Genomic DNA, 17523 nt, shown 5'->3' on the forward strand with positions numbered 1-17523 from the left:
TCTAAAATTAAGACTTAGCTTCACATACGGTATTTGAAAATGATGCGGAACGCATCGAAACGCGTGTGTCAATAGATTTTAAGAAATAATCGACGTTTTTTTTAGTTATATTTTACTTTACAGTTTGACTATCGCTGAATTGGGTGCCATATTGCATCGGTCATGCAATTGGATGAGAATAGTGTAGTTACATCACTAAATCAGTATGTATCGTTAAATCACCGCTCGATGGCAGTTTCCTCGTCGGAGAGTTATTTCCAAACAGCTAAAATGATTGGTTTAAATGTTAGGGTTGTAGAAATGCTCTGAGAAGTATGTTAGACAAGAAGATTGAGAGGATTAAGAAGACAGTATCCAACGCGTTGTGGAAGTCATCTAGGAGGTTGTTGTATTTTGGTGACAACAGCAGTCTTCACGGTCTGAGGTTTGTCAGCGAAGAACGCAGAAGCTGGTTTTGCAGGTAAGATATATGGAAAACGCAGTAAGAGAATATAGGATAAATACTACTAAAGTTTTTGTATCGAAAAAATAAGTTAAATAAGTTAAAATAAACTTTATAAAATTAAATAACTTAGTTTAAACCACTTTTTTATTAATACAATTTAACCTTCCGGTTTCAACAAGAACCTTGTCATCATCAGGGTTTATTTTAATAAAAAAACATTAAAAACATTATGATGATATAAAAATACTTATGAAAAAATTAAAGCTCTATACATTTAAATCTTGATATAATATTCAAAAAAAGACTATTACATCTTTTATCATATAACATTAAACCAAGAGTGTAAGTCCCTCTCCAAGCACAAGAGCACAGTCTCTTTTATGGAGAGGCACAGCGAATCGAAATATAAAAGTTCTCCATATGTATAAATTATTCAAATGTATTATGTTATAAATAAAAATGCTAATATATTGAATGAATAAAAATAAAAAATAAAAATACTCTCACCAAAAACTACACTCCGTAGGTTAAATTGCATGAATAAAAAGTGGTTAAAACTAAGTTATTTAATTTTATAAAGTTTATAAAATGTGCCACAAAGTATCTGCGGAAAACATTCAAGAAAAGGTAAAATAAGTTTAAAAATTCAATTACGATTAATTATTTACATACTTATGTTACTTGGGTTGCGGGCTGTCAATTATCCCGTCTTTAAGGGCCATTTTTATGAATTATCACCTTAACGGCGATGTGTAAAATACTCAAATCCAATGACAATCGATCAATTTTATGATGTCGCTCACTCCTTTCAAGAACGTCATAAATCAAAAAACTTGATTTTTCAGGAGAACGTTTTTAAAGTTTAAAAATATAATACAATGTATTAAAAATAAATATCAAGCCACTCATTGAACTTTTTACTGTGCAACAGATCTTTTTAGGTAAAACCTAAGGTTTTTTCTCCATTTGAAAAATATTTAGTACATTTAAAAAAATAACTAATCAACACCTTTTATTCAAAATGCAAAAACTACACTTTCTGCCCTGTTGCGGGTAAATATTAAGTTAAAAATATGCCTCTTTTGCTGTGGTTTAGTACATTTTCCGGGCAATCCGAAAACATGCACAAATGAAAATTTACGATTTTTGATATTTGACGTTCTTGAAAGGAGTGAGCGATGTGTTACTATTGGCTAATAAATTAACTAAAAAAATCACAAGATTATCTGTAACATTCTTATTGAAATCTGTTCAGAACTAAGGAAGATATTAAGGTTTAAACTTCAGATATTTGAATAAAACGAAAAACGGACACCACTATACGTCATAAAATTTTCCGTCATCGGGTGTGTTATGGGGCGTATCCCTTTATGTATCTAATAATAATATTAATAAAACCCTTATACGTACCCCAATGGTGCATAGGGCACTGCTTCATATAAACGCAGTGTTATCTTGATCGTTTACACATGAAGGAAAGGTGATCAGCCCCCCGCTTCAGGTACCAGTCCAGGAAATATGGTGATATGGAATAAATATTACAGTGAAAAAAATCACTTATATTTATTTGACCCCCCCCTGGGAATCGAACCCGGGACCTCCAGAACGGTAGCCGAGCGTGCTAACCATTAAATGGATGTTATGTATCCGCTAATAAAAAATATTTTTATGCAGCTTATAATTCGACCAGTTATTTTATTCACAATGTTGTTTGTAGAGTCTTTTGGCTCATAGCCATAGCAGCAAGCGCCTGGGCACTGTTTACTCTGCTGGGCAGCGCAGTTCGCAGTGCCAGGGAAGCCCCTCTCAGCTTCACGCCAGACATCAGCCGCTTGCCATGGCAGACCGCCTTCCCCGCCGTCACCGTGTGCGAGAAGTATCGCTACAAGGCCACCCTTAAGAAATTGGAAGCTATATATCGTAAGTTGCTGCGCGAACACTTCTCTAGGTATCTGCGCCCGAATAGTGCGTGAATTGTGTAGACGTTTGTGAACTCAATCATATTATCATTATTTATTTATTATTGGTGAATATAAATAAGCGATTGGTGGAGTGACAGGTTGAAAAGAAAATTTAATACAAATAGTGCATTTATATGTATGTATATATCGTAGTCTTACAGGAAAAAGTGACCAAGTGCATTTCTTACAAAAACGTGATCATTGACTATTTGATATCTTACTAACTTAATATTGCCCTGAAAAAAATCCCAAAGGATTTTAAACTTGAAAGTATAATATATTGACTTGTTAAAAATGACTAAATGCGTAGATGTTTATTTTCTTGCCAAGCAAAAGTGACGTAAATGGCCCTCCTGAACATTTTACGTTTTGTTAGTTAGTCACTCTCTCTTGTACGACTACGATATACTATTTTTTTAGTATTATTTTTTTAGTATGTTTTTTAAACTTTAAAAAGAGAATTTTCACCAAAAATTGAGTGTGTTTGTTCTAGCCGAGTTCATGGGTGAACTTAAATATCACTACGACTACAAGAAAATGTTTGCGGACATGTGTTTCGGCGTGACGCCTTGCGACCTCTGCATGGAACCTTGTAACGAAAATCTCAACTGTTCTGTAGACTTCAGGATCATGGCCGACCAGGTCAGTTACCGAATTTTACAGACTGTAAAAAGCACATTTTTCTTTAAAAACTTGCCTCCAAAATTCAGTTGCGTCTTATAAATTATAATAATAATAATAAATCCCTTACCGTACTCCAATGGTGCATAAGGCACTGCTTTGTATGAACGCAGTGTTATCTCGATCGATTACACATGAAGGAAAGGTGATCAGCCCTCCACTTCAGGTACCAGTCCAGTGTAATATTGAATAAATATTAGAGTGAAAAAATCACTTATATTTATTAAACCCCCCTGGGAATCGAACCCGGGACCTCCAGAACGGTAGGCGAGCATGCTGACCATTACACTACGGAGGCGGACGAAACAATATAGGGTTTTCTATTAAGAGTGATACAAATTATAAATAAATTTAATTTTTGTATTCATTTTTAAATCAAACACAGATTTTTTGATTCTACTAAGTTATATTTTATTAAAAAACTCACAATAATTAATATTGTGACAGTTGTTTTACATAGTTATGGCATTTTCAAAAATTACTTTTTCATCTGTTTGAAAATGCCATAACAGGTTTATTTTTATCACCATTTCAAATTGTATCTATTATGTTATATGTGGAGGTCCTCACCTAAAAGTGACATTTCCAATATTGCACAAAAATCCTTTAAATGCAAAAAATCTGTTCTGTTTACTGAATTCTATCGAAATCTTAATTAAAGTTGCGACAAAACGTGACCAATCCTGTGTTAAACCAATATGAAATAATTTTAGCATCAAAACGTAAGACTTTTACAAGCTAGAATTCCTGATTACTTAAAATCATTTATAATGGAAATGTAACGTTTTGCGGAGGACCTCCACATATTTATTTATGTATTTTTCAAAACATATTACATACATAAGTCATATATACATATAATATTCCCGATGAGTAATTTCTATTTCTCATTATGGGATATGGGATTAAGGTTAACAAGACTGGAACACAAATAATAAAGCAACATTTTTTTTAAATAATGAAAACTAATACATTGCAAAATATAAAAACAATAAACAGGTATAATAGATAGACATAAGAAGCATATTTAAAAGAAATTAATTAGAAAAACATATGGTAAAAAGCATATTGAAAAGAAACAAATGAGAAAATAAAACAAATGAGAAAATATAAAAAACATAAGGTAAAAACAAAATAAGAAGATATGACTGAACACTTCATATATATTTTTCCATAAAGTACTTTTTCAGATCATTTATCTTGGACCCCGAATGGGTTCTATTATATATATGTCAGGAAATTGATATTGCTATTGGAAAACCCTATATAAGTATGTTTAGTGGTTGATTAAAAAGACTACGTTTTTTAAGGTCAGGAATCCATGCACATCTTTGATCCACAGCTGTCAGTGGATGGGTAATCCGATCGACTGCTGCAAGCACTTTCTTCCTTTGGATTCCGAGTTTGGGACGTGTTATTCCTTCAATACTCTTCAAAGCCGGTAAAAAAATTAAAAACTAAAGATTATATTATTTATTGTAACTGCAGACAGTTGGTAGAATTCCATGTTGAGTTGTTGGGTAATATATCCAAAATTAAACTAGGTTTATTGGATATAATTCTACATTTATTTATGTATCTGTTAATACGTGACGCGTTTCGTCTTCTTAGGACATTATCAAACACTCAATCGTGTTTGATAATGTCCTAAGAAGACGAAACGCATCATGTATTAACATATAAGTACATAAATAAATGTAGAATTAAATCCAACAAACCGTGTTTTATTTTGGATCTATTACCCAACAACTAAAGATTTTATCAATTTGTCTTCAAACAAAACCTAATAAATACCTCTATTGGTCAAAAGAACTTTATTATTATGCATGAAAGTTGTACAACTAGCTTCAATTATTCATAAAGTCAGTAAAAAAAGTAATTATAATAGAGCTATTCACATAAATGCGTAATGGAATTGGGTAGATCTGAAATAGATCGCCATGTCGTATTTGAATACATCAATCACTCCTTTCAACAACGTCATAAAAAAAAAAAAAATCGACAATTTTCAGTTGTGCATGTTTTCGTAATGCCCAGAAAATGTACTATATCGCAGCAAAAGTGGCATATTTTTAACTTAATATTTACCCGCTACAGGGCAGAAAATTTTGTTTTTGCATTTTGAAGAAAAGGTATTGTTTTATTATTTTTTTAAATATACTAAATATTTTTCAAAAAGAAGGAGGAAAAACATTCAGGTTTTACCTAAAAAGATCTGTTTCACAGTAAAAAGTTCAATAAGTGGCTTGATATTTATTTTCAATACATTTTATTGTATTTCTAAACTTTAAAAACGATCTCCTGAAAAATCAAGTTTTTTTATATATGACGTTGTTAAAAGGAGTGAGCGACATGTTGTGATCAACAATTTTCATTAATATATATAATTTTATAAATAAAGTACTGTAAAATGTGTCCTCGGCACGGGAAAACTCAGTGAGGGCACATTATTGTAATTTGTAATTATGTCAATGATGAAATAAAAGTAAAAAAATATTTTTCATAGAGAAATATTACTTTTCTTTCAAGTATTATATAAGGTTTACATGGTTTTTCTTAGTTATGGTTACGATTCTAGGTTATCCGGCAGTGTTCCTATCTTTAAATCTAACATATCAACCGGCCCAGGATATCTGTCATTCTTAAAATATAGAGATCTAAATGTAAGTATACTGATTTACATAATAAGTGGGTAGGGTAGATAGTGGTATTTTCGACATTCCCTAGTTATTGACAGCACTGAACTACTAGTTACAGAATTTTGAGCGTGTCCAAATACTTCACAAATCTGGATTATCTCTAATCATAGGAGTTATTTTTCATATAATTTTTTGACAAAAAACACACACTGAAAATGTTGTACATAAATTAACTGGTCAAATTATAAGCTAAAATAATAAAAATGAAAATTACATTTTCTGGCGTTTCTCATGTACGTGATTATAATCCAGAATTCGGACTTCTGCTCAATAAAAAGCTTCTTTTCATCTCACCAATAGATGTCTCTAGTAAAGTTCTGGTGATTCAAGAACAATGTTTCGAAATTAGATTATATATATATATATATATATATATATATATATATATATATATATATATATATATATATTTATATATATATATATAAATATATATATATATATATATATAATCTAATTTCAAAATTATATTATTATTATTATTTTTTATAAAAAAAATATTATTTTATTTAAAAATATAAAACCCTTTTCCGCACCCAAATGGTGGTGTTATCTTGATCGTTTATACATGAAGGAAAGGTGATCATCCCTCCGCTTCAGGTACCAGTCCATGGTAATTTTGAATAAATATTACAGTGAAAAATCACTAATATTTATTTTAGCCCTCTTGGGAATCGAACCCGGGACCTCCAGAACGGTAGCCGAGCGTGCTGACCATTACACTATAGAGGCGGACAAAGTAAATAATTAATTAATTAAAATCACTATATGTACTGATTAATCAGTCTGATTTATAGTATTAATCAGTCTTGATAAAGAAGCGGTTACCTTCGAAACCGGTAGACATTTTAATTAAGTTATAATAAAATATTTATAGTGATTTTAAAACAAAGTTACATTTTAATTATAAAATGGAAAATCACAAACTTAGTGCTTCAAATATGAATTATATATAATTAATTACTAAAAGCACGTAATTATTATTACTTTTTTGGCTTCCTTGTCGTGTAATTTGATAATTTTATTAAAAATACTCTCTGATAAATGAAAACTTGTCTTATTTAGGTTTTTGTTCACGGAGGTGATGACATTCCGTGGTTTAAAACGGATTCCGATATGCGATTTGAAGCGGAGGACAACATCAATTTTGTATTTCGAGTAAGAGAAAATCTTAACTTTTTATAAATCTGTATGTTATATAGTATATACATATACATATATTATAAATAGGTATCAAATTGTGGTAGAGTGGGTTCGAAGGGAGAAACTCTGACTCAAGAGTCCGCGACACTAACCACGGGACCACAACAGGTTCAGATTCAGTGCTGCAGAACAGCGTTTATTATTTAATATAATTTTGTACTCAAGTTATACATATTTATATATATATATATATATATATATATATATATATATATATATATATATATATATATATATATATATATATATATATATATATATATATATATATATATATATATATATATATATATATATATATTTACTGTTTTATTTTTATTTTTATGGGACCACAACAGGTTCAGGTTCAGTGCTGCAGAACAGCGTTTATTATTTAATATAATTTTGTACTTAAGTTATGCATATTTATAAATATATTTATATATATATATATATATAAATATATATATATATATATATATATATATATATATATATATATATATATATATATATATATATATATATATATATATATATATATATATATATATTTATTTATTGTTTTTTTTATTTATTGGACACTGTCTATCCTCACTAGGTATTTGGAGATACCTGTTCTGAGGTAGGCAGGGTATGTTTATTCTTTTTAAAATACAGCTTTATATATTTTTAATGATAATATAAAAGTGGTAAGACTGAAATAATATGAAATAATAATTATAAAATGAAAGCAAATAGACACAATGTTATTTCCTTCTCCAAATGTTTTGACCACAGTGTCGTGTTAGTAAATTCAAGATTATTCTGGAAAAACACATACCTGTTTTATTTTATTTTTAGTAACATAATTCCTGGCTAATTGGTCATTTTGTTTTAAAATACCAAAATTGTTGATCTGAGAAAACAGAGAATTTCTAGTTTCTATTTACGATTTTTTTTTTAAAAGGAAGTTATTAAAAACATGGTTCATAGTTAGATTCGCCATTATTCGAGATTTTTTTTCACTTCTTTAATCTCACACAAGGATTTTTTTATTTTAAATTATGTTTTTTTTTAAATTAAGGCATATGGATATATCAACGGTCAGATATTCGTATATTCGAGTAGTCGTCATTCGCGATTATTCGTGAATTTCTTTCAGATTGTTGAAATCGGAAACGACCCAGAAGTGGTTGAACTGGATTTGGATATACGAAAATGTCGATTTCCTAATGAAATTGTTCCTAGCAGATTTGGAAAATCTTTTCAGGTAAGTACCTACCTATTCAAATTCATACCCTTATCCGCACCCCAATGGTGCACAGGGAACTGCATCATATAAACGCAGTGTTATCTTGATCGTTAACACATGAAGGGAAGGTGATCAGCCCTCCGCTTCAGGTAATATTGAACAAATATTACAGTGAAAAATCATTTAAATTTATTTGACCCTCCCCCCCTGGGAATCGAACCCGGCACCTCCAGAACGGTAGCCGAGCGTGCTGACCATTACACTACGGAAGCGGACACCTACCTAAGTAGTACCTACCTATCTACATTAAATTAGATAATTAATTAATGAAACCATATCCGCTCCCTATGTGGAGCATGTGGAGTCCACAAACTGTCTCCAGGCTTTTCAGCCGCCAGCTCCCTCGCATCCTCCCAAGTCAGGTCCGGGTCCCGAAGTTCAGACGAAAACTGCCGAAGAATTGTCAGCAGTGGTCGTCCTGGGTGGCGCGGACCTGATGCCTTGTAAAAGGGGCAAGCTTGATGGCGGCTCTCGGGAGGCATGCGGAGTACATGGCCTAGACAACTAACTATGCGGAGAATTTTAGGCGTGCGGTAGTTTGACTTTGCGAGGAATGAAGAGATAAGGCGTAGCACGCAGCATATCTTGGTCACAACTGTCGCCAATAAAAGGCGATTCAGTTGGCTAGGCCGTGTACTCCGCATGCCTCCCGAGAGTCGCCATCAAGCTTGTCTCTTTTACAAAGCATCCAGTTTCGAGCCTTAATCAGGCTATGCTCAAAGCTCAGTTACACAATACACGGCTGCCCTGGGCCCTTGTAAGGTGCCACGTTTTACAGCCTTATAAGAGAACGTTGATCTACATAAAGTATATATTAAATAGCAAGAAAATGTTATCAAACGATTTCTGTGACTTGCAAGAACGAAAAAATAAATGACATAGTTCAATATCGATTTCATATTGAATTATATTCTCAAAGCTCAGGACACGGCTGCTCTGGGCCCATGTAAGGTTCCATGTTTCACAGCCTTATAAGAGAACATAGATTCAGATAAAGTATATATAAAATAGCAAGAAAATGTTAACAAACCATTTCAGTAACTTGCAAGAACGAAAAAATAAATGTTATGGTTCAATATCGATTTCATATTTAATTTTGTTTTATGGCGGATTTATTTTGTTCTAGATTTATGGATATTCCGCTTGTATCCTGAATTGCGAAACTGAAATAGTTTTTCAGAAGTGCCGATGTATCAATCACCTCAGAGATTTAGCCTGTAAGAACTTTATCACATTTATTTGACATGTACAATTTATTTATATTTAATTTGAATTTTACTTTCTCATTTATTTGACATGTCTCTCACTCCTTTCAACAACGTCATTTATAAAAAAAACTTGATTTTTCAGGAGATCGTTTTTAAAGTTTAAAAATATATTGAAATGTATTAAAAATAAATATCAAGCCACTTATTGAACGCTTTACTGTGCAACAGATCTTTTTAGGTAAACCCTGATTTTTTTTCTCCATTTGAAAAATATTTAGTATAATTAAAAAATGATTAAATAATACATTTTCTTCAAAATGCAAAAACAACACTTTCTGCCCTGTTGCGGGTAAATATTAAGTTAAAAATATGCCGCTTTTGCTGGGGTATATGTAGTACATTTTCTGGGCATACCGAAAACATGCACAACTGAAAATTGACGATTTTTGATTTATGATGTTGTTGAAAGGAGTGAGCGATGTATAATTATTTTTTATTTATTTGAGATTTACTTATTTGACAAGTATAATTTATTTTTTAATTTGAGTTTTACTTTCACATTTATTTGACATGTACAATATTTTTTTTTAATTTGAGTTTTACTTGGTAAACACGGCTGCTTCTTACTATCTATATTGCGAAGCGTGTTTCGTAGCATTCAGCATGTTTGATTATGATGTTAAATGCTTCGGAACACATTTACCAAGTAAAAATTAAATTAAAAATAGAAAGATATGTATTACCACAAAGTGACTGCCGAATCAATTGCAGTGGAACCTCGAAAAACCGAACTTATTGGGGCTGTGGCCTGTTCGGATTTGGATAAGTTCGGATTAACCGAGAAATTTGTAATACAGTACATACATAGTACTTTATAATACAGAAGTTACGTTGTGTAGGCTACGTTGAAATAATTTTAAAACAAAATAAGGTTATACTTAAAATGTAACTTTGTTTTAAAATCACTATAAAATTTTATATTTTATAGTGATTTTAAAACACACTTACAATTTAGTGCTTTGCACAAAGTTAGTGCTTCAAATATAAATTAAAGAAAATAAAGTGATATCACATAAAACAATTTCATGTAATAATAAATGCGTTTTTCATTCTTTCTGGCATTTCGAATTTCCTGAGTTCGGGTATCTGGGATTCTACTGTAATGAAAATCGGTAATTTGTACTGCTATCAAGAAATTATAAAATTGTTACCAGTAGCATAATAGATTTCATTATGTATTTTAGATAAAGACGTGTTCTGTAACTATTCTGGGTCAGGCTGTTCAGCTGCTCACGGTAAGTTTGTCTTCGTTTATTGCATAAGACATGGAAGAATTCTCAGAAATAATCGATTTATATAAATAAACCTTCCCCCTGTTCCTCATTAGGCCAGTAATTCCATTAGCCAACAATGATTTTGAAACTGAAGTTTTGATGACTGATTTGGACTACGTTAATCGTTCTTATTCAAAGTCTATATGGTGACAAGCTTGTATCACGTCAAGTTTTGATGTAACAGTCATATTTTTGTTTGTATGGACCCCATACGTTGAAACTGAAATAGTGGTTGGTATCTAGACATGTTTTAGTCTAAGGTCTAAGGGATTCAAAAAAAGTATTTATAATTATGGGGTAACAGTGGAAATATATTAACTTATTAATTTTAAATACGATAGCATTATATGTATATATATATTTATAAATAAATAATACTATAAACTTTAGTCAATATCTATAACTAAAAAATCTGAAGTGCTACATTTTTTTTTGCTTTCGTTTTTGAATTCCGCTTTGTAAAGAGCATACAAGACGCTTAAATAATAATAATTATTCTGAATTTGCCAATCACCTAATAGAAAATAATCATTCATTTTGATAAAAATAAAGGTCTAAATATATTACACATATCGCTCACTCCTTTCAAGAACGTCATAAATCATAAAACTTGATTTTTCAGGAGAACGTTTTTAAAGTTTAAAAATATAACACAATGTATTAAAAATAAATATCAAACCACTTATGAACATCTTACTGTGCAACAGATATTTAATTTGAATTTTACTTTCTCATTTATTTGACATGTCTCTCACTCCTTTCAACAACGTCATTTATAAAAAAAACTTGATTTTTCAGGAGATCGTTTTTAAAGTTTAAAAATATATTGAAATGTATTAAAAATAAATATCAAGCCACTTATTGAACGCTTTACTGTGCAACAGATCTTTTTAGGTAAACCCTGATTTTTTTTCTCCATTTGAAAAATATTTAGTATAATTAAAAAATGATTAAATAATACATTTTCTTCAAAATGCAAAAACAACATTTTCTGCCCTGTAGCGGGTAAATGTTAAGTTAAATATATGCCACTTTTGCTGGGATATAGTACATTTTCTGAGCATTCCGAAAATATGTACAACTGAAAATTGACGATTTTTGATTTATGACGTTCTTGAAAGGAGTGAGCGATATGCAATAGTGGACCTTAATTAGATTACTTATAAATATTAGAAATTAAAAAGGTAATTTATAATAATTTACTACTAATAAATACACAAGGAAATGATTTTGCTAAAAGTCCGTTATTAAATATGTTTCCAATCACTCATCATCCCTGATCCCTTTTGTCTGTGACTGCCAATCAACAAAAATCAATAAAGCCACTTGAGATCTACCCAAGCTCCTTTGCTCCGTCAAAATATTTTGAATTTTGCTTAGTAGATTGTGTTTTAGTATTAATCAGTATTGATAAAGAAGCGGTTAGCTTCGAAACCGGTAGACATTATAATTAAGTTATAATAAAATATTTATAGTAATTTTAAAACAAAGTTACATTTTTATTATATCTTTAATTTTCATTTAAATTTTCTTCAATAATCTAAAAATATGTATATTTTCAGCTGCTACGAAAAATACGATGACTCCTGAAGAACTTAGTAAATATTGTAGACACTGTCTTCCATCTTGTGAAGAAATTGAATTGACAAAAGTATTTTTTAGCGAATACGAGTAAGTAATTGCATAAATCTCAAATATACAATTTTTAGTACGCGACCGGCTGCGTGTATTCCGCGCACAATTTTTTTTTTTTAAGAATATTTAATACATATTAATAATAAATAAATATTTTTAATATTTTTTTTTTATCTCCTTTCTTTCAATTACTCTTTTTAAAAAACATATATTTTATTTTTAAAAACTTTTATTTTCAATACAAAAACGGTGTTTTAAGCTTAAAATTCAATTATGTTGACTGGGTTTTAAGAAAATTATGTTGCGGGATATCGATTATCCCGCCTCAAACTACAGATGATTACTATATTCTGACTAGAAAACTAGGGATGTCATATGGGTGACAATCACTACCACAGCATGCAAACAATACAATACAATTGCATGCTGGTAGTGATTGTCCTGACGAAGAGACGGGTTTGTCTCGAAACCGGTAGACATAAAAATCTCGGTGAGTGGTTCTATACTTATATTATTATTATTATATTAAACCATATCCGCTCCCTAGGTGGAGCATATGGAATCCACAAACTGTCTCCAGGCTTTTCTGTCAGCTGCCAGCTCCCTTGCATCCTCCCAAGTCAGATCCGCGTCCCGAAGTTCTGACGAGAACTGCCGACAAATTGTCAGCAGTAGTCATCCTGGGCGGCGCGAACCTGATGCCTTGTAAAAGAGGCAAGCTTGATGGCGGCTCTCAGGAGGCATGCAAAGTACATGACCAAGCCAACTGAATCGCCTTTTCTTGACGACAGTTGTGACCAAGATTTGCTGCGTCCTACCCCTTATCTCTTCATTCCTCACAAAGTCAAACCACCGCACGCCTAAGATTCTCCGCAAACACCTATTCTCAAAGCTTAGTACACGGCTGCTCTGGGCCCTTGTAAGGTGCCATGTTTCACAGCCGTATAAGAGAACAGGAGCAATGCAGGCATTGTATAGGCGGCATTTGGTCTTCACCGAGTATAAATCCGATCTCCAGACAGCCTTCATACTGTTAAATGCGGACTCTGCGAGTCCTAATCGCACTCCCGGTTCTTTTTGAAAGCTGCCATTTTCAGTCGCGTCCACTCCCAAGTACTTGAAACTCTCGACCCTTTCGATGCGCTGGTTACTCAACATCAAGGGTTGTTGGGCATCTAGACATGATCTGTTGCACAACACATGGGTTTTTGCAACATTTATTGTAAGCCCCATATGCGTAGAGTACCTATTTACCCTGTCGACGATGGATTGAAGACCCTCGACGGAGTCATGAATTATAACAGCATTATATAACTAACATTGTAAAAATATAAATAAGTAAAACTGACTAACCACAAAGTGAATGCTTTAAATCAGCGGTCGTCACACTTTTCTGGTAAAGGGCCACATGGAACAATGTGAGGTATCACTGCGGGCCGCACACTTATGAATTGGGTATTATGTACGATAGCCGACTGTTACATGCTAGCTTCCAGCTCGAAGCTCCTATACATACTCCTAGCCAACCCCTACCCCTATCTAGGCATTTACAGGACTTATGACCTGTCATTGGCTGGTTTAAGTGGCCACTTGATGCTATTCCCTGAAATAAATTTAAAATATTCTTTGTCTCTATCGAGATTTTAATTACTCAAAATATTGTAAAAATAAAGCTAGTCGCAGAACTAAAACAGACAAAGATAATCTCTGTCTTAACTCAAAACAAATATTAATATCGGGTCATGTCAATTGAAAATTTAATTAAGAGTTAACATCCGCAATTATCCGAATAATTTTTTATATAGAATTCGGATAGGGATATTTTTTATTATTTCGGATATCCGAAAGTTTGGATATGGATAAAGATATCTGTATCATCCCTGATAAAAAAATAAAATAAAAAAACCCTTATCCGCACCCCAATGGTGCATAGGGCACTGCGTCATATAAACGCAGTGTTATCTTGATGGTTCACACATGAAGGAAAGGTGATCAGCCCTCCGCTTCAGGTACCAGTCCAGGGTAATATTGAATAAATATGACAGTGAAAAAAATCACTTATATTTATTTTACCCCCCTTGGGAATCGAACCCGGGACCTCCAGAACGGTAGCCGAGCGTGCTGACCATTACACTACGGAGGCGGACAAAGATAAAAAAAGAAAGAAAAAAATAGTTAATTATTCAAGATTTTTATTAGAACTACAAACATACTTTTTATGTAATTTTTATACGTAGTTTATAATATTATATTTAATCTACTAAAATTGTTTGCTATATCGCGGGTCGCATGCGGCCCGCGGGCCGCAGTTTGACGACCAAGGCTTTAAAATATGAATTATATTGAGGATAGTAATACTTATTTATTGACTTGGCGTTTAATTTGTAGAACTCCATTTTAATTTATGTATTAATTTTAAATCAAACACAGATTTTTTGAGTCTAGTAAGTTGTATTTTATTAACAAAAAACACATAAAAATTATATTGTGACAATTGTTTCGCCTTGTTAGGGCATTATCAAACGAATGTGAAGATCAAATGGACTACGGTCCTTATGTAGCTATACAATTCTAAGTGACAGTTTTAACATGTGCAGCAATAATTTATGGGAGACAACAGTCGCTAATGGGGGATGTAGGTATGTACCCTTATATTTGTTTTCTGGGAAAGGAAGAATTTATTGACATGGCCATATTTTAAAGATTTTAATATAATTGTTGGTAATATTATTTTTAAGATAATGCCCTAACAAGGCGAAACAATTGTCACAATATAATTTTTTATGTGTTTTTTGTTAATAAAATACAACTTAGTAGACTCAAAAAATCTGTGTTTGATTTAAAATTAATACATAAGATAGTAATACTGTTGCCTGGTTACAGAAACGCGGAATTAGAGGATGAAGATCCCGATTATTCCAGAGAAGTAAACATCAGGATGATCAGTGTACCGAACATACAATATAGACGCAATGTGGTGAGGAGTAAATTGGATCTCGTTGGTAGGATATTAGAAAAACAATATTCACTGCACTTATTTTATGCGATCTCTCAGAAGAACGTGCGACAAAACGATGTATGATAGATGTTCGAATAGAAAAATAAGGAAGGAATGCAAAGCTGAGACAAGCATTATCGACAAATTATGAAAGGTGTGTGAGATGGTTTGGACATGTGGAACGGAGGAGTGAGAAAAGAACGGTAAAACAAATTTATGAGGCGTGAGGTGAATGTAATTGGAAAAAGGAGCCGAAAAAAACATGGCACGAAAAGGTATGCCAAATACTTGAAAGCGGTCAGGTTAGGAGTCGTAATAATCGGCGGGTATGTATGAGGAGATGCATGAACATGGAAGAGGCGAAGAATGTTTGCAAAGGCAGAGTGGTGTGGCGTTCTATTCCTCTGCCTACCCCTTCGGTGGAGCGGCGTGATGGTTAGTTAGTTAGTTTTATTTTATAGAGTTGATTCTTGACCCAGTAATAAAAAATAAACATATTTTATATTATTTTAAAGATGTACTGTAAAGATATCTTCCCAAAACTTCAAATATTTGGCAATCAAACATTTCAATAAACTCCCTAAAGAAATAAAAAAAATAGATGATATAAAAATCCTTAAAAAAAAATTCAAGCTCCATACATTTAAATCTTTATAAAAATATATAAAAAAAACTATTATATCTTTTATTATATAACATTAAACCACGAGTGTAAGTCCCTTTCCAAGCACAAGAGCACAGACTCTTTTATGGAGAGGCACAGCGAATCGAAATATAAAATTTCTCCATATGTATAAATGATTCAAATGTTATTATGTTATAAATAAAAATGTAAATATATTAAATGAATAAAAAAATAAAAAAAATGTAAATACAAAAATTGAGAACATGAATCTTTTTTATAGTATGTTTTATTTCATCAGTTGTATTCCTATAATTTTATAAAGAGAATGCAAAAAAAATGCATTCTTTTTATTACAATTTACATTTTTAAAATTATGTAATATCAATTAATTTATATTTTAAATATAATATAGATCTAGTATTTCTCCCTTCTATTAAAAAAAATATATTAATTTTTTATTTATAATTCTGCGTTAAAATGTTATTTTATTTTATTATTTTTTTATTATTTTTTTATTATTTATGTAAGTAAATAAAATTCTAAAACTAAAAATTAAACAAATATCTCATCAGTAATGCCAATAACTGGTAGGAGAGGGTGCCAATATCTCTGTGCTTAATTTTATTTGAATAAATATGTTTTTTTACATAGCTTGTACTTGTTTATTTATTATTATTACTGATACTAATACTGTTCTTTTATTATTTACTATTAATTTTTATTGATTATTTTCAGTTTCCATCGGGGGGCTAGTTGGACTATTTTTTGGAGCCTCCCTTCTCAGTTTAGTGGAAGCATTCTACTTCTTGTTCGTGAGGGCTGGAGCTTACAGATAACCATAAATAAATGTGGAAAAATAAAATAATACTAGTCAAATAAAATAAACCTGGAAAAAACTATAAAGTTGTTATTTTATAATCACATCGCTCACTCCTTTCAAGAACGTCATAAATAAAAAATCGTCAATTTTCAGCTGTGCATGTATTCTGAATGCCCAGAAAATATAGTACTATATCCCAGCAAAAGAGCCATATTTTTAACTTAATATTTACCTGCTACAGGGCAGAAAGTATTGGTTTTGCATTTTGAAGAAAAGGTATTGTTTGTTTATTTTTTTAAATATACTAAGTATTTTTCAAATAGAGAAAAAACCTTCAGGTTTTACCTAAAAGATCTGTTGCACAGTAAAAAGTTCAATAAGTGGCTTGATATTTATTTTTAATACATTGTATTATATTTTTAAACTTTAAAAACGTTCTCCTGAAAAATCAAGTTTTTTGATTTATGACGTTCTTGAAAGGAGTGAGCGATATATAAATGCCATTCCCACAAGAAATATCAGTACAAAACTTAAATCTTATAATGAGTGTAGTTTTTCCATTTCCGTGGTGCAATGGTTAGCATGTTTAGCTACCGTGCTGGAGTTCCCAAGTTTTTTTTTTAATTGAAATATTTCTGTTT

General features: G+C 31.4%; 1 protein-coding gene across 1 annotated transcript; it reads left to right on the forward strand.

Annotated features, from left to right (window-relative positions):
• The first annotated feature begins 314 nt into the window (after positions 1-314).
• On the forward strand, positions 315-16898 carry LOC148307585 (sodium channel protein Nach-like). The gene is made up of 9 exons (XM_088263202.1): positions 315-460; positions 2163-2365; positions 2900-3048; positions 4398-4528; positions 5666-5750; positions 6852-6944; positions 8113-8220; positions 9389-9479; positions 16798-16898. Exons 1-9 carry the CDS (start codon positions 315-317, stop codon positions 16896-16898), a joined length of 1107 nt encoding a protein of 368 aa, XP_088119328.1.
• Positions 16899-17523: the final 625 nt, after the last annotated feature.

The sequence above is a fragment of the Brachycentrus maculatus genome, unplaced genomic scaffold (genome assembly GCF_059751285.1).
Source record: "Brachycentrus maculatus isolate JH-2025_06_01 unplaced genomic scaffold, ASM5975128v1 h1tg000196l, whole genome shotgun sequence".
In the NCBI taxonomy this organism is placed as follows: Eukaryota; Metazoa; Arthropoda; class Insecta; order Trichoptera; family Brachycentridae; genus Brachycentrus; species Brachycentrus maculatus.

Excerpts from the sequence above, each read along its gene's own strand:
- LOC148307585 (XM_088263202.1), top strand. The coding sequence starts at position 315 with ATGTTAGACAAGAAGATTGAGAGGATTAAGAAGACAGTATCCAACGCG. Across the intron at positions 6,945-8,112 it reads ACATCAATTTTGTATTTCGA|ATTGTTGAAATCGGAAACGA; the intron begins GTAAGAGAAAAT and ends AATTTCTTTCAG. Across the intron at positions 9,480-16,797 it reads TCACCTCAGAGATTTAGCCT|TTTCCATCGGGGGGCTAGTT; the intron begins GTAAGAACTTTA and ends GATTATTTTCAG.